At 51.0% G+C, this 21,085-nt stretch overlaps 1 protein-coding gene across 2 annotated transcripts in view; it reads left to right on the forward strand.

The window, feature by feature from the left end:
* Positions 1–21,085, forward strand: part of CDK10 (cyclin dependent kinase 10) — a 67,384-nt gene that overhangs the window by 18,782 nt on the left and 27,517 nt on the right. For both annotated transcript variants that reach the window (XM_078671632.1, XM_078671633.1), the window contains exons 4-7: positions 17,850–17,952; positions 18,139–18,220; positions 20,316–20,383; positions 20,751–20,803. In XM_078671632.1, the coding sequence (XP_078527758.1) occupies positions 17,850–17,952; positions 18,139–18,220; positions 20,316–20,383; positions 20,751–20,803 (306 nt within the window). The remainder of the gene's footprint in view (positions 1–17,849; positions 17,953–18,138; positions 18,221–20,315; positions 20,384–20,750; positions 20,804–21,085) is intronic.

Genomic DNA, 21,085 nt, shown 5'->3' on the forward strand with positions numbered 1-21,085 from the left:
AATGCTACTGCTGCTGAAACTCACAATCCGTTGTCTTGCAGGATTTGGGCTGATGTCACAAAGTTCTGTGAATGTCTGAAAAAGTGTTTTCGAAATTCCACTTGTTGTTTAACACACCATAGTCTTTCTATGGTGTATGAATTCATACTGGCTAGATCAATTTACAGGTTCTTTCCATAAGCAGGGCCTCTGGAATTATGCGATTGTATGTCCGCTGCGATTTTTGCATAACTATAGATTTGCCGATGATCCCCCAAGAATCCTGAGCGAAAAACGAGTAGACGATTTCTAATTCTGGGACTCACAATAGCGAAGAGAAGAATTGTGATACACTTGCTGACACCGCAAGGTTCGCAGGTGGATAGATGGCGAAAAGAATGAAAAGAATGGGCGATGGCGGAGGAGGAGCATATGTGGAAATTAAGGCCTGATGATAAAGTCCCGGAGGTGTTGTTGGCGTGGGGGGGGGGGGGCAATGGTGCATGACATAGAAGAGCAGGACCCGATTGGGGAAGATGGATCGCAGGACAGGGAACACTGTACTGGCTCTGACAACTTAAACCAAACATCAGGAAGAGGGGACACCTAAGGAAACATACTGACAGACATTTAACTTTGATCTAGTAGGAACCGGTAAGGGGCGGGAGAGGTGGGGAGTTAAATTGGGATATTAAAAGGGTAGTCAATATTCTGGAAATGCAAATGGAAAATCCAATAGGAATCCATGTAACAGAAATATCTTGTTTTTGGTATGAATAATTGAATCTACAGTATACATGAGTGGTGCAATTCTGTATTGGAATATTCTCGCTGTTCCTTTCTATTTCTGAAAATAATAGTTTTTTTTTTTTTTTTAAACAATCGATTTGCCGGATTTGCCACATTCTCCATCACTTACTACATATTCTGCAGATTGAACACTAAACTAAATTTGTTTCTAACTCAAACAGTTCAGAAGTTACCAATAACGCAGTGACACGTGTTACAGTGCAGTAAAAGGCCTTTTGCAAAGGTTGACTGGTTACCACTGGTCACCTTTCTATTGCTTATTGCTATATTTGGGTATTAAACTGGTACAAGTAAGATGCATCCAATGCCCAACGGAACACTATTAAAAGATGTGCTGCATTATTTGCCTTTTCTTGCTGCATAATTTACTCAACCCTGGGCATAATTTGGCCTTTCCCACCACATAATTCCAGTGGCCCTGGCTATAAGGCGTTCATTATATGAAAAAGAACTTTGCGAGGCGGACAGGTGCAGCAACCACTCGCATGTTCTTGCTAAGGCTCCCAAGTTGGACCACTCCTTCCTTGTCTTGGTCGTAATTCATAACCTTTGGGACTTGGGGGTTATTGCTTTGATATGTTGCCATGCACCTTTAAGGATTGGCCTTATAAGGACCTTACTGAATCGTAAAATATCATCCCAATTTTAGATTACTGTGGAGGATTGCTGTTGGTTTAATAACGGTTCCTATTTCTACAGTGCAATGCACAGGAACATGTAATGTTTGTTGGAGCTCCAATGCAGCCTATACCATTGATAACACCAATATCTCGGAGATCCACCATTGCCAAGATCTATTAGCTTTGCCAATGCTTGTCTAACCTGGTGGGCAATCGTTCTTAGTGGTGTTTTCACTGTTTTACTGTTTGTTGTGTTGCTCAAATACTCTACACACTGCCCCCAAGTTAAGCCTGGCTGTTCTGTGCCAAGCTACCCAAGGGTGAGCACATGTTAATTTAGGGTTTGCCTACCTCTTACCCTGACTAGGATTGTGGATGCTGCTTGACCAGGGCTCAGACCCCAGGCAATCGGTAACCCAATTACTAACAAAGACCCTAACCCGGAACGCAGTGAAACGCGGAATGTAGCCAAACTGTGCTGCTAACTACATGGCTGCGTTTTTTACGTTTGGTAAACACGCCCATTAGCCAATCATATACTGCCTGATCATGCGCATGTACCACGGTATACTGCAAACTTCCACAGTATACCGCGTCAAAATATATAACTTGAGTTTTTTAATGATAATTTAACCTAATGATGTATTTGCCTGCCACATTACATCTACATCCATACCCAAACTTTCACACTATGATTGTTTCAATTACCACACGCCACTCTACACCACTCTATGCCACTGGACTCAACACCGCTCTAATTTACGCTATTACACTCTACACCACTCCACATCACTTCACTGTACACCTTTCCACCCTATGCTAATCCACAGTACGCCAGTCCACTCTTCCCCACTCCCCTCTACCCATTACATTGTATGTTATTGCACGCTATGCCAATCCATTTTATGACACTTCAGTGTATGCCACTCCACGGTACACTCCTTCCCTCTATGCTCCTCCACTCTATGCCGCTCCACTGTACGCAACTCTATTCTGCGACACTACACTCTACACTTTTCCACTCTAGACCACTCCAATGTACATCCCTTCAGTGTTTAATAGTGCACAGTACAGCACTCCATGCCACTCCACTGTACACCACTTCACGACAATCCACTGTACACCCCTTCACCCTATGCTCCTCCACGTCCTTCCTCGCCGGCAGAACCCAGAGCGTCCGCCTCCCGACCCTTCCGATCCAAAGCCACCATCATCATATGCGGCGTCCCCCAGGGGTCATCCCGACGCTGTTCAAGGTCTACATGGACCCCCTCGCACAAGTGGCCCGCCATCACGACCTCAACATCATCTCCTACGCTGACGACACCCAGCTCATCCTCTCCCTCACCAAGGACCCACACACCGCCAAAACCAACCTCCATGAGGGAATGAAGGCCGTCGTCGACTGGATGAGGAGCAGCTGTCTGAGGCTGAACTCGGACAAGACAGAGGTCCTCCTCCTCGGACCCACCCCCTCAGCCTGAGACGACTCCTGGTGGCCGACCACACTGGGAACAGCACCAACACTCACCGACAATGCACGCAATCCAGGATTCATCCTCGACTACTCCCTCTCCATGTCTAAGCAGGTCAACGCCATCTCCTCCTCCTGCTACAATACCCTCCGCATGCTCTGCAGGATCTACAAGTAGATCCCGACTGAAACAAGAAGAACGGTAACACAGGCCCTTGTCAGCAGCAGAATGGACTACGGCCTACGACGACTACAACACATCCAAAACGCCTCCACCCGACTGATCGTCAACGTCCCCTGCCGCAGCCACATCACCCCCCACCTGAGAGAGCTAAACTGGCTCCCCGTTGACAAGAGGATCACCTTCAAACTCCTCACCCACGCACACAAAGCACGCCACAACGCCGGACCAACCTACCTGAACAGCAGACTCAGCTTCCACACCCCCGCCCGGCAGCTCCGCTCTGCCAGCCTCGCCCTCGCCGCAGTCCCCCGCATCCAAGGAACGACCTCCAGCGGCAGATCCTTCTCCTACCTCGCCACCAAGACCTGGAATACCCTCCCCACCCACATAAGGCAGACCCACGACCTGCTCGCCTTCAGAAGACTCCTCAAGACCTGGCTCTTCGAAGAGTAGCAGCACCCCCTCCCCTCAGCGCCTTGGGACCCTCACGGGTAAATAGCGCGCTTTACAAGTACTCTGATTGATTGATTGATTGATTGATACACTATTAAACTCTACAGCAATCCATTCTACACCACTCCACTTTATGCCAGTCCACTCTACCATATGACACTTTATGGTATTTCACTGTATGACTCTCTGCTCTACGCTATTCCACTCTACGCCACTCCAGTCTTCTTCACTACACTGTAAGCTAGTAATACTAACCGTTATTCCACTCTACACCACTCCACTGTATGCCACTTCACGCTATTCCACTGTATGCCTGTCCACTCTACAACACTCCATTCTACCCCACTCTACTTCACTCTATAGCACTCAACAGTATGCTCTTACACTGTACCCCACTACACTTTAACCTGCTCCACACTCCAATCCTCCACTCTATGGTATTCCATTATACAACACTCAATTCTACGCCACTACACTCTATGCCACTCCAGTCTATGCTATTACACTGTATGCCACTAGACAGTGCCTCATTCCTCTCTACACCACTCTAATGTACGTTACTCCACTCCAGTGTACATTATTCCACTGCTTACCACTCTAGTGTACATCATTCCAGTCAATTCTACTGTACGTCACTCCACTCTGCCGTCCACTCTAAAACACTCTGCTGTATGCCACTCCACTTTATGCCACTGCACAGTACACCACTCCACTCTGCGTTATTCCACTGTATTCTGCTCAACTGTATGACACTCCAACCTAAGCCACTACACTGTGTGGCAATCCTCTCTCCACTACTCCACTGTAGGACACTCTGCTCTATGCTGTTCCACTCTAGGCTGCTCCACTCTTCGCCACTCCATGGTATACCAATCCAGTGTACGTCACTTCACTTTACGCTACTCCTTTCTATACTATTCCACTGTACACAACTCCGTACTTGCCATTCCACTCTGTGCCGCTCTACTCTACCCTATTCTACGCCACTGTAATGCATACCACTACACTGTACGTCACTCCACTGTACTCCTCCCTACTCCACTGTACCCTATAAAACTCTACCACACTACACACTATGCCACTCCATTCTTTCCCACTCCACTGTACACTATTCCACTCCTATGACCCCCACTCCACGCTACGCCACCACACTATATGCTATTTAATTGTACACAACTACACTCTATGCCACTCAACTCTATGCTAATCGACTCTATGGCACTTCACTGTACGTCATCCCCCTACGGTATTTTCACTGTATCCCACTCCACTGTACGCTATGCCAATCTACGCCACTCCACTCTATTTATGTTTGCTATTATACCATACGCTATTTCACTGCATGGCAGTTTACTATGCACCACTCCCCTCTATACAACTCCACTGTACGCTATTCCACGGTACGCCACTCCACTGTAATCTATTCCACTGTACGCCGCTACACACTGACACTACTCTACGCTATTCCACTGTACTTAACTCCACTCACTCCCACTCCACTGTGTGCTGTTCCACTTTATGATTCAGAAAAGGGGGTGGTGATGAACAGAGTGTCTGAATTAAGCAGACCACTCTTACCCAGTCCAAAGATCAGGGCTTGATCCATCACCGTTATTTATCTCACTGCCCCATCCCAGCTCAGAACCTGGCTATATGCAAATTAGTCTGTCCCTGGCCCAGTGCATCATGGGAACAGGGCAGACCAAACTACCAAGCCAATTCTTCACCAGAAAGGAGACAAGCTACCGGGGACCGGTTTCTGGCATTTCAGCCTCTTCGGCCCGGCTTGCTTGAATCCTGATGGAGCAGTGAGAAAGGGACTCATGTCTGAGTGTACCCTGCCACACCTATAGTGGCCAAAAACGATTCAGAAAAGGGGGTGGTGATGAACAGAGTGTCTGAATTAAGCAGACCACTCTTACCCAGTCCAAAGATCAGGGCTTGATCCATCACCGTTATTTATCTCACTGCCCCGACGACACCTGAAATGGCAGAAACCGGTCCCCGGAAGCTTGTTTCCTTCCCAGTATAAGAATTGGCTTGGTAGTTTGGTTTGCCCTGTTCCCATCATGCACTGGGACAGGAACAGACTAATTTGCATATAGCCAAGTTCTGAGCTGGGATGGTGCAGTGAGCTAAAAAACGGTGATGGATCAAGCCCTGATCTTTGGACTGGGTAAGAGTGGTCTGCTTAATTCAGGCACTCTGTTCATCACCACCCCCTTTTCTGAATCATTTTGTCCACCATAAGCGTGGAAGGGTATACTCAGATGTGAGTCCCTTGCTCATTGCACCATCAGGATTCAAGCAAGCCGGGCCGACGACGCCTGAAATGGCAGAAACCGGTCCCCGGAAGCTTGTTTCCTTCCCAGTATAAGAATTGGCTTGGTAGTTTGGTTTGCCCTGTTCCCATCATGCACTGGGACAGGAACAGACTAATTTGCATATAGCCAAGTTCTGAGCTGGGATGGTGCAGTGAGCTAAAAAACGGTGATGGATCAAGCCCTGATCTTTGGACTGGGTAAGAGTGGTCTGCTTAATTCAGGCACTCTGTTCATCACCACCCCCTTTTCTGAATCATTTTGTCCACCATAAGCGTGGAAGGGTATACTCAGATGTGAGTCCCTTGCTCATTGCACCATCAGGATTCAAGCAAGCCGGGCCGACGACGCCTGAAATGGCAGAAACCGGTCCCCGGAAGCTTATTTCCTTCCCAGTATAAGAATTGGCTTGGTAGTTTGGTTTGCCCTGTTCCCATCATGCACTGGGACAGGAACAGACTAATTTGCATATAGCCAAGTTCTGAGCTGGGATGGTGCAGTGAGCTAAAAAACGGTGATGGATCAAGCCCTGATCTTTGGACTGGGTAAGAGTGGTCTGCTTAATTCAGGCACTCTGTTCATCACCACCCCCTTTTCTGAATCATTTTGTCCACCATAAGCGTGGAAGGGTATACTCAGATGTGAGTCCCTTGCTCATTGCACCATCAGGATTCAAGCAAGCCGGGCCGACGACGCCTGAAATGGCAGAAACCGGTCCCCGGAAGCTTGTTTCCTTCCCAGTATAAGAATTGGCTTGGTAGTTTGGTTTGCCCTGTTCCCATCATGCACTGGGACAGGAACAGACTAATTTGCATATAGCCAAGTTCTGAGCTGGGATGGTGCAGTGAGCTAAAAAACGGTGATGGATCAAGCCCTGATCTTTGGACTGGGTAAGAGTGGTCTGCTTAATTCAGGCACTCTGTTCATCACCACCCCCTTTTCTGAATCATTTTGTCCACCATAAGCGTGGAAGGGTATACTCAGATGTGAGTCCCTTGCTCATTGCACCATCAGGATTCAAGCAAGCCGGGCCGACGACGCCTGAAATGGCAGAAACCGGTCCCCGGAAGCTTGTTTCCTTCCCAGTATAAGAATTGGCTTGGTAGTTTGGTTTGCCCTGTTCCCATCATGCACTGGGACAGAAACAGACTAATTTGCATATAGCCAAGTTCTGAGCTGGGATGGTGCAGTGAGCTAAAAAACGGTGATGGATCAAGCCCTGATCTTTGGACTGGGTAAGAGTGGTCTGCTTAATTCAGGCACTCTGTTCATCACCACCCCCTTTTCTGAATCATTTTGTCCACCATAAGCGTGGAAGGGTATACTCAGATGTGAGTCCCTTGCTCATTGCACCATCAGGATTCAAGCAAGCCGGGCCGACGACGCCTGAAATGGCAGAAACCGGTCCCCGGAAGCTTGTTTCCTTCCCAGTATAAGAATTGGCTTGGTAGTTTGGTTTGCCCTGTTCCCATCATGCACTGGGACAGGAACAGACTAATTTGCATATAGCCAAGTTCTGAGCTGGGATGGTGCAGTGAGCTAAAAAACGGTGATGGATCAAGCCCTGATCTTTGGACTGGGTAAGAGTGGTCTGCTTAATTCAGGCACTCTGTTCATCACCACCCCCTTTTCTGAATCATTTTGTCCACCATAAGCGTGGAAGGGTATACTCAGATGTGAGTCCCTTGCTCATTGCACCATCAGGATTCAAGCAAGCCGGGCCGACGACGCCTGAAATGGCAGAAACCGGTCCCCGGAAGCTTGTTTCCTTCCCAGTATAAGAATTGGCTTGGTAGTTTGGTTTGCCCTGTTCCCATCATGCACTGGGACAGGAACAGACTAATTTGCATATAGCCAAGTTCTGAGCTGGGATGGTGCAGTGAGCTAAAAAACGGTGATGGATCAAGCCCTGATCTTTGGACTGGGTAAGAGTGGTCTGCTTAATTCAGGCACTCTGTTCATCACCACCCCCTTTTCTGAATCATTTTGTCCACCATAAGCGTGGAAGGGTATACTCAGATGTGAGTCCCTTGCTCATTGCACCATCAGGATTCAAGCAAGCCGGGCCGACGACGCCTGAAATGGCAGAAACCGGTCCCCGGAAGCTTGTTTCCTTCCCAGTATAAGAATTGGCTTGGTAGTTTGGTTTGCCCTGTTCCCATCATGCACTGGGACAGGAACAGACTAATTTGCATATAGCCAAGTTCTGAGCTGGGATGGTGCAGTGAGCTAAAAAACGGTGATGGATCAAGCCCTGATCTTTGGACTGGGTAAGAGTGGTCTGCTTAATTCAGGCACTCTGTTCATCACCACCCCCTTTTCTGAATCTGTTCCACTTTATGCCACCCCACTGTATACTATTTCACTGTACGCCACTCAACTCTACACCATGCCCATGGCTTAAAAATCATATAAATGGGGGGCGTGGCCAAGGCGGCAATGCAGTGAGACGTGCTCCAAAGGAGCTCCCGCTGCACGCCGCTGTTTTAGGCGATTTCCGCGGAGCCAGGACACCTACCTGCCACTCGGGAGGTGTGGAAGACCTGCTGACCGTGGCACTATGGAGAACGGGGAGCCTGTGACACCGGAGGGCTTCGGGAGGCGCTCGGCGGTGACAGCGCAGCCGACCAGCCGGAGTAGCCGCCATTTTGCGCCCTGAGGCTTGGACTGCGGCGTGGGTGACGAGTGGACGATCCCCTGGACATCGGAGCATTCGACCGGCGAGAGGCTGTGCGTGGCGGCGGACTGGCTGTGGGGTGCGAGGGGACCTGGCCCCTCCTGCACGGCGGCGGCTGCCTGGCCGAGGTTGCCTGCGGTCCTGAGTAGAGCCCGCCATTTTCCCCCGCCTGCGGCTGCACTGCCCTCTGGCTGCCGGTGGGTTCGGGTGAGTCCGCATCTCCTGGTGGCTGTCCAGCGCCGGAGGGGCGCCTGTGCTGAAGGGGGCCCCTGCCGGAGTCCCCCGCGACGACTTGCTGTTCCCTGCTCCGTGGTGCTGGTGGCTGGCGGAGGCTGCGGCTGCGGCCGTGGGGGTGCTGGCCGGCGGGGCCGTCCGAGTGGCATGAGCGGAGCAGCGGCCCTTTGCATAGTGGGCAGTGGAGGCGGCGAGGCAGAGCTGGTGGGGCCGCCCGGGCGGCTGACCGCGCTGAGCGGAACGGCGAGGAAAGCTGCGGAACTGTGGTCCGCCATTTTGACCACTTGGGGCCTAGCGGTGCGGCCTAGAGACGGCGGCTTAGCGGTCTGGGGGCCCCCAGAGCACCGGCGCGCTTGTTCCCCTGTTGGCCGCTGGGGATTCTGCTGGGAGGCACCGGAGATCGCCGGTTGCGGGGGTGGTGAATGACCCCGCTGCCCAGGCGCCAGTGACCCACGCTAGTGAGGAGCCGACCGCCAAGGTGCGCAGTGAGCGCTGTGCCCCGCCATCTTGAGGAGAGGATCAGGGCGCCGGAGGCCTCCGGTGAGGCCCATCCTTCGACTGGCGCAAGGACCTGTTGTGTGGAGTGAGTGCGGCCTGCGGGGGAAGCGACAGGGGAGCTTCCCGGGGGTTCGAGGAGCTGGGCTCCTGCGAGCGGTGAACTGTGCGGGACGAGCCCCCCTGCGACGGACGATCGACGGCCCGCGGGCTCCTTGGCGGCCTGCGACGAGTGCGGCTCCTTGAAGGGCCCCCTTGGTGGTGGGGAGGCCGGAGCTGGCGGGCCCCCGCTGCTGCAGAAGCTGGACATCTGAGGCGCCACCAGCCTAAGGCGCAAACAGGTACTGTGCCGGGCCCTTCGGGTGGGAGGAGTGGCCCCTGGGAGCTAAGGGGTGATAGACATTGCAAGCTGCCCTCCTGCATTGACTCTGTGGGGCTAAATACGGCGATCTGGTGGCTGGAACGCGGGCCTCGGCTGCCCTTGTGAGGGGTACGGCTGGTGCTCTCTCCTCTGGGGTGGCCGTGGGCCGGGTCTCCTCCGGGCTCTGATGGTCCCGCTAGTGTGCCTGTGATGTAAGCTGGGGCTTTGCGGGTGGAGAGGAGGAATTGCTGGACTGGTGTGCGGTGGGAGGCGTGGGGGCTGAGCTAGACCCCAGCTTAGACCTCAACGCGGCCCTCTCTGCCCCGACTGGGCTTATAAGACACAGCGCGGAGTGCCTGAGGCCCTAGACTTTGGGCGGTGGTCCTTCGCAATGACGCGCTCCAACAAAGGCAACAAGGCTGAATCGTCAGCGGCCCCCAAGGACAACACTGTTGTAGCGATGTGGGGTAAGACTGGGGCAGCCGCAGGCGGAGATGGGTCGTCGCGAGCTCTTGAGGAGTCTCAGCCCGTCACACAGGCGTTTATGTCCACCTTCATGTCCGAATTGAAGACGGAGATTGGGTCGCTGCGGTCTAAAGTGCAAATGTGTGTGAAGGAGATGCGGAAGGAGGTCACGGAGCTTGGAGACCGTGTGGATGGGCTGGAGCGGACGATGGATGCGCGCACGGAGGATCAGGAACACCTCTGGCAACGCCTGGCGGCCCTTGAAGAGCAGAATATTGACCTTCAAGTGAAGCAGGAGGACCTTGAGAACAGGAGCCGCCGCAACAATCTCCGTATCCGGGGAATTCCTCTTGGGGAAGAGGGGGAAGACGCCATGGGATACGTGACGCAGCTCCTCCATGAGATCTGGGGGGACGAGAAGGCTTCTCCGCCGGCACTGGATCGGGCGCACCGAGTGTCCGCCCCGCCGGGCAGATCGGGACTCCTACCGGACATTCTCACGCGGGTCCATTTCTTCACTGAGAAAGAGGCAATCTGGAAGGCCGCACGAGATAAACCAGACCTACAATACAGAGGTCACAAAATTCAGATCTTTCAAGACCTGGCGCCCAACACCCTGAAGAAGAGGCGAGCGTTCCGACCAGTGACTGAGAAGTTGCGCAGTATGGGCATTGCGTATCAATGGGGTCACCCGTTCGCTCTGATATTCCAGTGGGAATCCAAGCGGAGAGTCATACGGACCTACACCGAAGCGGCGCAACTCATACGACTGCAGGCGACTCCGCCGGCGAGCCCGTCACCATCTCATAGGCGGGAGAGGAAGGCCGCGGCGCCCTCATGGACTACTGTGCGCCGACAGCATCGCCCGCCGTCCGACGGTGAGCAATCGCCCTCGCAGGCCAAGCAAGATATCATTGCTCATATCCGGTACCTCGAAGGGGACAAAGAGGGGCATGGTGGGCGCTCCCCGACACCTTGACTGGCGACATGCTAGCGCTTCACTTTTTCTAGTACTGGGGCTCCACTCCTGGGCCTCGTGCCGTCTCACATTCCACCCTGGCTCCTGAGGTGCGGGGCGGGGTGCATGTGGGAGCTCCCCGAATTCAGGATTTCTGAGACTGTCACGACCCCCCTTCTCCGACTGTCCTTCAGGGAGTTACATCCCAGAGAGCGTCCAAACCTGTGGGTGTAGGATGCTCTGTACCGGGGACAGCACAGTGAGGCCCTGTTGCCCGCCATTGTTGTTTCTAACTGAGTGGCCTTTCTGGCTGCTCTTTGCTCTCTCTCTCCTTTCCTCTATTTTTCCTATTTCCTACTATCCTATGCTCTCTCTTCTCTCTCTTTCCTGGTGGGTGCGGGGTGGAAACGTCGGTTGCTGGACTGGGGTGGGGTGCTGCGGATGCCTAGCTATTGTGCGCGTGAGATGCGTGGGATGTGTGCTGTGCGATTGTGGCCGGGTGACGCCCAGATTCAGATATGGCGGTGAATGCTTCTAGTCCTTTGAAGGTCCTGACGCTTAACGTAAAGGGCCTTAACTCGCCTAATAAGCGTAAGCAGCTTTGGCATTATCTCTTAAGGCAACACCCGGACATCATTTTTCTTCAAGAAACGCACCTCATGCAGGCTGATACTGCGCGCATGGCTCACCCTAATATCCCCTTCAGTTTTGGGCTGCAGCTGACACCAAGACAGCGGGAGTGGCAATTTTGTGCAGGGCTGGTATCAGGCAGGGGGCGGCAGGCCTTTCCGGGGTGGTGATGGACGATTCCTTCATGTGGAGGTGGAACTTGGGCGCCGTCACATCACGCTGTGCAATATCTATGCCCCTAATCAGGCGCAGGACCGTTACCTTCGAGACCTCCTAGGGGGGCAGATACCGCAGACCGGCTCATCCCTTATTGTGGGCGGGGACCTCAATTTGGTATGGAATCCTAAGGTGGACAGGAGTGAGAACTCCTCCAGTGGCGCGGGAGCTATGTCTGCGACTCTGCGCAAGCAGCTGACAGACCTTTGGCTGTTCGACGCCTGGCGGTACTTTTCCCCGGATAAGCGAGGGTACTCATACTATTCGCATGTCCATAGATCCTACACTCACATCGACTACCTGTTTGTCCCTAGGGACCTCCTCTGCGACACGGTGGAGGTCGACATGTCCGATATCTCCCTCTCTGATCACGCCCATGTTGAGTTATTGCTGCAGGATACGGCGGCGCGCCCTGCCCGGGAACGGAGGTGGTACCTTCCGCCGAGCATCCTGAGGGACTCGGAAGCTGTGGAGGACATTAGGGGAGCGATGGTCTCCTACTTTGAGGACAACGACCTTCCTGAAACACCCTTCCCGGTGGTTTGGGACGCCTTCAAAGCTACCATATGGGGCCATTCACCTCCCTCGCGATTGCGAGGCCGCGTAACGCCCGCCACTGGAAGATAAACTTGTGGGATACTTGAGGACGGCGGAAACACAGGATCAGGGCCACTCCACTAGGCACATGAGACGGCATTTGGCTAATCTTAGGGGCCAGCTCAGGCTGATGCGCACAAATAGGGCTGAGACCTCCCTCCTGGCACTGAAACAGAGGTATTTTGAGGGAGGGGACAAAGTGGGGAAGCTCCTGGCGCGGAGGCTGAGGGCCCGAGCCGAGAAGGAACATATAGCAAATGTCCAACTGCCCGAGGGTGGTAAGGGGGATAAGTGTCAAGCTTTCCGGGACTACTATATGGCATTGTACACAGAAGAGCGACCACCTTTGGAGCTGGTGGAGGAAGTACTGGGGCACTACGGAGGTGCGACACTGCATCCGCAGCATGCTGATGAACTAGAGAGGCAGATCCTGCCGGAGGAGATAGCTGCGGCAATCCGCGAGCTCCCCTTGGGGAAATCACCGGGGCCTGACGGGCTTCCAATATCCTTCTATCGCATGTATCAGGCACAGCTAGGCCCCTACCTCCTGCGCCTGTTTAACTCCTTCACCGACGAGCTGGGTCCGTCCCTTGACATGGGACTGGCAGAAATTGTCCTGATCCCGAAACCTGGGAAAGACCCCTCCCTGTGTGCGTCATACCCACCGATTGCTCTTCTTAACTCGGATTTTAAGATTTACACCAAGCTGTTAGCGAAGCGCATGGGCCCACACATGCCGAGCTTGATCGATCCTGATCAGGTGGGCTTCATTCACGGGCGTCAGGGTCGCTCGCCTGGTAGGGAAGGCCCATCACTGGAAGATCCCTGCCTGCCTTCTCTCGTTGGACGCAGAGAAGGCGTTTGACCGCGTAGACTGGTCCTTCCTCAGAGCGGGGCTGCGCCGGGTGGGGCTCGGTCCGAAGATGATTGCCAGGATCATGGCCCCATATATTGCGCCGCGGGCTAGGATAAGGGTCAACGGGCAGCTCTCGGAGCTGATCCATATTGGAAGGGGTACCAGGCAAGGCTGTCCGCTCTCGCCCCTTTTATTCGCCCTCGCAGTTGAGCCCCTGGCGGATATGATACGGAGGGACCCTGATATTCACTGTGTTCCTCTAGGCGGTCAGGACAATAAGGTAGCGCTCTTTGCAGACGACCTTATCCTTGCGCTGACACAGCCCCGAGAATCCCTACCGGCGGTGCATGCTGCGCTGTGCCTCTTTGAGAGAGCTTCTGGCTTGAAAATCAATCATAGCAAGTCCTGGGTGCTCAGCCTCACTATCCCGAAATCGGACATCCCCTCTTTAGAACAATTAGCCCCCTATAGATGGTCGACCCAGCACATCAGGTATCTGGGCTTGACGCTGACCCCCTCGTTGGAAGGCTGGACGTCAGCCAACTGGAAAGATCTTCGACGCGCGATCCTGGAGGATCTGAGGCGCTGGAGACCGCTTGTACCATCCTGGCTGGGCAGAATTAACGCCATCAAGATGTCCATACTGCCCAAAATCCTGTATCTCTTTCAATGCCTGCCTACTCCTATCCCGCTACATAGCATCAGAGGCCTTCAGCGAGACCTAACGAACTTCATCTGGGGGGGAAGAAACCTCGCTTCTCGCAAGCTCTCCTGCTGGCGCCCAGGGACCGGGGAGGATTGGCCTGCCCAAACCTGGTGGAATATTACTGGGCCGCCCACCTCCGGTATGTAGTGGAGTGGGGTGTAACAGAAAGCGAAAAAGGGTGGCTCCATATGGATAGGGCCGTGACTGGGCGCACCATATGGGACCTGGCATGGAAACCTAGGGCAGGGCGATCTCCGAGCGCATAACTAGCGGTGCCCACGAAAACAGTGCTGGAGTTTTGGGACAGGATAGCAGTCCATAAGGGCCTTACAACCTTCCCCTCGCCCCATACCCCTATCGAAGGGAACCCAAGTTCCCCCCCAGCGCATCGGACGGGGGCTTTCCATAAGTGGCCACAAGGCAACTGTAGGGTGCTCATAGATCTGTTTGATGGGGGCTCCCTTAAGACTTTTGCGGACTGCAGGGAGGAATTTAGGGTGCCGCTTGCAGCCGGACAGCAATATGCTCAACTGAAACACTGGGTGCTAACAGACGATACCTACCACGCGGCCACACGCGCCTTTACTCCGTTTGAGCAACTGGCTCGCTCCTTTACAGAGACGAAGGGGCTGATCTCCAAAATCTATTGGATCCTGCAGCACCCGCGCTCTCCGCCTTCCCTGCCATATCAATAACGCTGGCACTCCCTCTTGGGCGTAGACGTCACCCCAGTGCAGTGGTCCAGATTGTGGCGTGACATACCCCGGATTTATCGTAGTATTTCACAACAGGAGAATGCCTACAAAATGATGACCCAGTGGTATTACACGCCGCAGCGGCTACATAGAATGTTTCCAAACTCTTCCCCTGTGTGTTGGAGGTGCAGGTCTGCGACTGGGGATTTTCTGCACACATGGTGGACCTGTCCCTTGCTGACCCTCTTTTGGAAGGAGATCTTGAGTCACATTAGGAGGGTGCTGGGGTTTCCTCTGCCTGAAGCCACTTGTACGATACTACTGGGAATTAAACCTGCAGGATTGAAGGCCCTTACTCGGAGCGACTGGGCGCTGGCGCTTCAAATGCTGGGTGCGGCTCGGCAGCTCATTGCTCTGTACTGGAAGAAGGTAGAAGCCCCGCCCATTGCTGCGTGGTTTGTACGTCTCTGGCATGTTATGATGATGGAGCTTCTCACAGCCCGGCTGCAGGCCCGAGATGTACGCTACAAAGCGGTGTGGCAACCCCTGGTGAAATATCTATGCACCACGGAGCAGGCGCGTCACATGCCCCCCAAGCTGCGGGCGCTGCGATTAGTGGAGGACGCTGTAGTTCCTCCTGACCCCGGTAGACTGCTAGCATGAGGTTTGGATATGTGAAGCTTTGAGCATTAGTGGCGACATTGATTGCCCTGGCGACTGACGCAGTACCCCTTCATCCCCCTTCTCGGCCCTCACCCCGGACACCCAGTGGCTCTTTTCTCCCTTCGTCTACACCTTTCCTTTACTCCTACTGTCTTCTCTACCTTGCTGTCCCCTTTTCTGTCGTTCTACTGAAGTTTGGACCATCTTGGTCTTATAGTTCTACCTCTTGGGTTTAATGGTTACAGATGTTCTGAAGTTTGTACTATCTTGTGCAGTGATTTCACAGGCTCTGTTGACAGAATGTGACGCGACCGGCCCTTGTGGGTTGTAGGTAAACCGCTGTGTATATCTTTGAGCTTGTGTACTGGCAATGGTTTTCTATTTTTCCATGAAGTAACGCGGCCGGCCCTGTTGGGTTGTAGGCTTAACGCTGTGTACGACTCACTCCACTGCAACCCCCTGTTATGGGGACGAAATAAAAAGATTTGACAACAAAAAAATAATCATATAAATGTTACTAGACCTGAAGGTCTAGTAACTTGAAAAATCTACTCGACCAAACTGTAATTCACTTGACCCGTGAACTGGTCTCAGCACGATTGTCACACAGTTCACTTTACAAAATCCTCTAACTTCAGTCACAGAAAGAAAATTAAATGTAGGTATACAAACTGACTTTTGACCTCTGCCTCTGAAAGTGAGCAAATGCGACAAGATAAGATTTAAAGGCACCTTTATTGCTCATTCAGTTTGTGTACGTGTTTCGATGGCCTTCTCGTGACTTTGGCTGGGAAGGGGAGCACAGAGATGGGTCTGTAGTTCTTGAGGTCCATTGTATTGGCAGAAGGGGTCTTCATCAGGGTGTTAATCTCTGCGTGTTTCCACTTAGGGAAGGTGGAGGACTTGATGGAGCAGTTGATGGTGCAGCAGAATCCGGGAGCGATTGAGGTTGAACATGTGGTGAGGGCATGGATCCGAAGGGGGGGTCCAATTGGGCAGGGTCTGGAGCCATTGGGTACGTTGGTTGCAGGTGGGGTGGGTGGGACTTGGGTTGCGAAGCTGTCATAGACCTTCTTGATCTTGCGGTGGAAGAAGGTGACGAGGTTGTTGCAGAGGTCTTGGGAGGGGGGAATGCCTGCTGACTCCATGCTGGGTTTTGGCAAATTCTTTGACCACAGTGAAGAGCTCTTTGCTGTTGTGTGCTTTTACGTTGATGTGTTCCTGTATGGCAGTTTTCTTTGTTGTTCTGATGAGGTGGTGGTGTGCGGTGACAGCGGTTTTGAAGGCTCCCTGGTCTGCCAAGATCTTGCTGCTCCTCCATTTCTCAAGCCGTCTGCAGGTGCGCCTGGACTCTTGGAGGGTTGGAGAGAGCCAGCTACTTTCTTGGAGGGTGGCTTGCCTGAGGGGAGCCAGTGTGTTAGCGCAGTTGGAGACCCATAGGTGGAGGTTGCGTGCTGAGGCATTGGCGTCCGTGGATGTTGGTAATGGGCTTTTGCTGAGGGAGGTGGTGAGCTGGTCTTTACATTTTTTTTCTATCGGGTCTCAAGTTGACTTCTTGCAACCTTGGAGGGAAAGTAGTGGACATTGAAGGTGGTTTAAATCATACTCTTGTTTGATAATAGGGATTATGACTGGGCTTGACTAATGTGCATCCAGTATTTGTAAAAGGGTGTTAGCCTTCCTCCTGCTGGCATGATCCAAGATAACTACAAAAGCAGCTTGCACCCCCAATGGGAGTAAGCCTAGTTTTTTGGAGGAGTCTGGGGGTGTAAGAGAATAAGCGATCCCTTTGACTGTGAAAAAAGCATATGCTTCTTGTTAAATACTTGTTGCTTAGATTTAAACTGATGTCTGGCTTTTAAAGCTAAATGAAACATTGTCTTGCAGGTACAGATAATATTGCATTTAGATGCTTTATCAGCGCCAAATCACTTTGTGCGCTTCTCTATTACCTCATTGGTAGATAGATAAAATAAAGTTTCCCTTCAAATGATAGAACTGCTGCTTTATCTTGGGTACCCATTTGAACATTTCTGTGTGCAAAGGTTGGTGCGTTAGTAGCTTTTGCTGTCTTAGCTGTTAGAACGTTACCTGCCACTGAGGTCAAAGCGATCTAAGTGCCTTCTGACAACTAGAGTACACCAACCAGGTAATAATCTGCATGCAAAATGGGAGGAGTTTTTTTCAGATGCAAAGAACTCCAGTTACTTTACGAAAACTTCAATGTGGAGAAATCTTAAAATCCCTGAAGTGTCATGGAAAACAGATCAGAATCTGAAGTCCCGCTTTTCACAGATGAGAAACGAATTTAGCTTCTGCTTAGTTTCTTAAATTTTCCCTTCTTGTCCCCAAGCCTGCACCAATACCTCACCCTATACCCCTTGTTTTAATGTTGCCCCTCATTTTCCAGGTCCTTGCCTGGTCTCACTTAGTTTCACTCTCTATCTGTGTGCAGGAATTCCCATCAGTAGTCTGCGTGAAATCACCCTTCTTTTGAAACTCCGACACCCTAACATAGTGGAGCTGAAGGAAGTAGTTGTGGGAAATCACCTGGAAAGGTAAGCTATGTCCCAGAATCACACTTTGGTCATTTGCAATACTTTTATGTTAAACATGGCTTTTGTATGTCCTGCTCTGTTCTGAGTCTTTCTACACAACATGATAGGTTACCCATTTCCGCTGATGTTCTTCAGCAAGTGAATCTCCAGCGAGGGCAGATGTTTTCTGATTTTTATCTATTTCAGTATTTTCCTGGTGATGGGTTACTGCGAACAGGACCTTGCCAGCCTGTTGGAAAACATGCAGACACCCTTTTCTGAGGCTCAGGTACGATAATGCGAATCAGGTTACTGAACACTTTGGTTTAGGTCTATTATTTGTATGGTGACTAATTACAACACAATAATCTACATTTACATTGCTACAGATAGAGAAAGGTTTACAGAGAAAACAAACAACTTTACAAAAACCTGTCATCATTTTCTTCGATAATGCAGATGTCATAATGAGGCATTGTTCCTACACCTATGAAGAGTGCTCACTTTTTTTGGTTTTGCATAAGTTATGTGTAAGCTATTATATATATACATAATGTCCAATTGTGCACAGCATGTGAATCTATAATAGATCCGCCTCCCCGTCAGTTCGCTAAGAACTTAGGGGTGTTGATGGACTCTTATCTTTTCTTTGACCTTCAGGTCAGCAGGACTGTTTCGACCTGCTGTGGCATCATTAGGATCCTTAGAAGGATGGCCCATTTTCTGTCCCCTGATGCCCGGAAACAGGCTACCGTGGCATTAGTCTCCTCAAGGCCGGACTATTGCAATGCCCTTTATGTGGTCATTAACAAGAGTCTTATCCACCGTTTGCAAATGGTCCAGAATGCGGCGGCAAAGATGGTTCTCAACCTCCCCAGACTTGCCTCGGCCTCGACAGCTAGGAGAAATCTACATTGGCTCCCTATTCAGTCCAGGATTTCGTTTAAGATTCTCTGTCTTGCTCATGGGGCCTTCAATGGTATAGGCCCTGAGGGGATCAGGTCTTTGGTTCAACCATACGTACCTAGTCGATCTCTTCGCTCTTCCAACAAAAAATCTTCTTGAAGTGTCAAGGTTCGTGAGAGTAAAATGGGGAGGCAGAGCTTTTTCCTCGGTTGCACCCAGGCTATGGAACTCTTCCCCCCCCCCCCCCCCCGAACTCCTGGGGCAACCGTCGCTTGCTCTATTCCGCAAGGCTTTAAAAACCTGGCTTTTCTCGGAAGCCTATCGGCAATAGTCTCCTTCAGTTGATTGCATCTCATTTTTTGACCTTCCTGGCGCCTTGATGCCCTTGGGCTAAGTTGCGCGGTAAAAGTCCCCCTTCATTCATTCATTCAACTCTTCCGAAATATAGATATATTGCCTGTGCCTAACCATCTGTTGGCAGAGGCTCATTGTCGAAGCAACACATTTTTTAATTGTACCCTAAGATGTACCATTTTGACATAAAAGATGCCTTACATGGAAACTCTAGTATGGCGAATTAATTCCACTTATGTGGTCTTTTAATGCACATCCTTGGCGGATGTGTTGCTGATCAGGTATTGTATTAGTAGATGAACAGAGTCCTATGTGGCAAACGATTGGTGTCCTCCATGAGCTTCAAAGCAGTGCTCTAAATTGTGTCCATTGGTGCTGCCGTTAATCATGCATGTCTTCAAGTAGTGTGGGGGTGACAGACTTGCGCATTCATACTTGCCTGCATCTGGCTTATTATTGAGGTGTACCCCCCGTCCCTTCAGCCAGTCATGTATACTCTTTCCAAAGAATTGGATGGAGTCAAAAGTATATAGATGTTCTTGGGTTTCATAGTGGTCTCAGTTTAGTCTCCGGTCAGAAAAATACCTCATCCAGGACCTCTGTTGTGTAGAGCAGTATTTAAGGGAAATTGACAGGTGCTGCAGGATAGATCAACATATGGCAGACACTCTTTTCAAGGTAAATAAGAGATGCTAAAGCCTTTCCTGCCTTGAGAAGAGGTGAATGGGTAGCAGAGTGTACAGCTACATGATCCACGTTTCTCAGGATAACCCATAATCAAGCAGGTTAGGTCCATGATAGTCGGGCACATCTTGGCGATAGTATGCAGAGTCTCTTTCATCTCTGCTCCACCAATAACTAAACGAGTCGGTTAGTGCGTCTTGAAGTCACTTTTTCCCACAAAGAGAAAAGCCACCAATCTCACACACAACCAATATTATTTTTAGGGAGATCCACTGTCTGATGTCACTGTTCAACTGTTTGGGCATGCATATTTTCTGGTTCTTAGAAACATTTCACTGACTAACAGTAGTTTGATGGCCGTGTACTTGGATCACTGTGTCTTTTCTTGACAACTGTCTCCGACTAAGCAACTGATAATGCATTGTGTTAAATTCTCTCAGGTCAAGTGCATCATCTTGCAACTTTTAAGGGGACTACAGTACCTTCATGAAAACTTCATTGTGCACAGGTAAGGGAGATTAGGATAAATGTCTGGCCATAGTTTATAACCTCACAAATTGATATATTAATACATTGCACCCCAAGTGAGACAGAAACATTGTAAATTAGGCTTGGGTAGAGGTAAAGTGAAGATCTCTAACTTCCAGGATGTACAATTAAACAGGGTGTTGACATTGACCGAAACAAATTGCTTGTCAGTAGCTGGTAACATGCATGGGTTAGCCAGGGAACTTACCAATACAAGAACATCCCACGTGGAGGCAGCGGGCAGGCCTCACAAGACTGTATCATTCAGTCTGTCCCCTGTTTGTCTCTTTATGGCTCACGCTTTCTCTTGCCTGATCCTTAAACTGTTCCTGTGTTTTAACAACCAGAGATCTGAAGGTGTCCAACTTGCTGATGACGGACAAAGGCTGCGTGAAGATTGGTGAGTTCAGACATCCCTCTGGATTAAAAGTGGATGTGGTAATTTCTCCCCCACAATTGTACTGTTTGTGTTGTGTGACCATGTGTGAGACTCCAATTTTGTTGCTAAGTGAATGCATACTCCAATATTGGCCTGGCCCCAATGTCTCTCAGCTTTCCACTAACATGGTTTGTAGCTGACACTTTGTTTTCTCCCACGCTTTGATGACATATGTTTTTGTTAGATACAGAGCATTACGTTGACTTTTTAGGAGGAGGCTTAGCAGGTATACAGGCTGCAGAA

Source organism: Lissotriton helveticus, chromosome 12 (assembly GCF_964261635.1).
Source record: "Lissotriton helveticus chromosome 12, aLisHel1.1, whole genome shotgun sequence".
NCBI classification, from domain to species: Eukaryota; Metazoa; Chordata; class Amphibia; order Caudata; family Salamandridae; genus Lissotriton; species Lissotriton helveticus.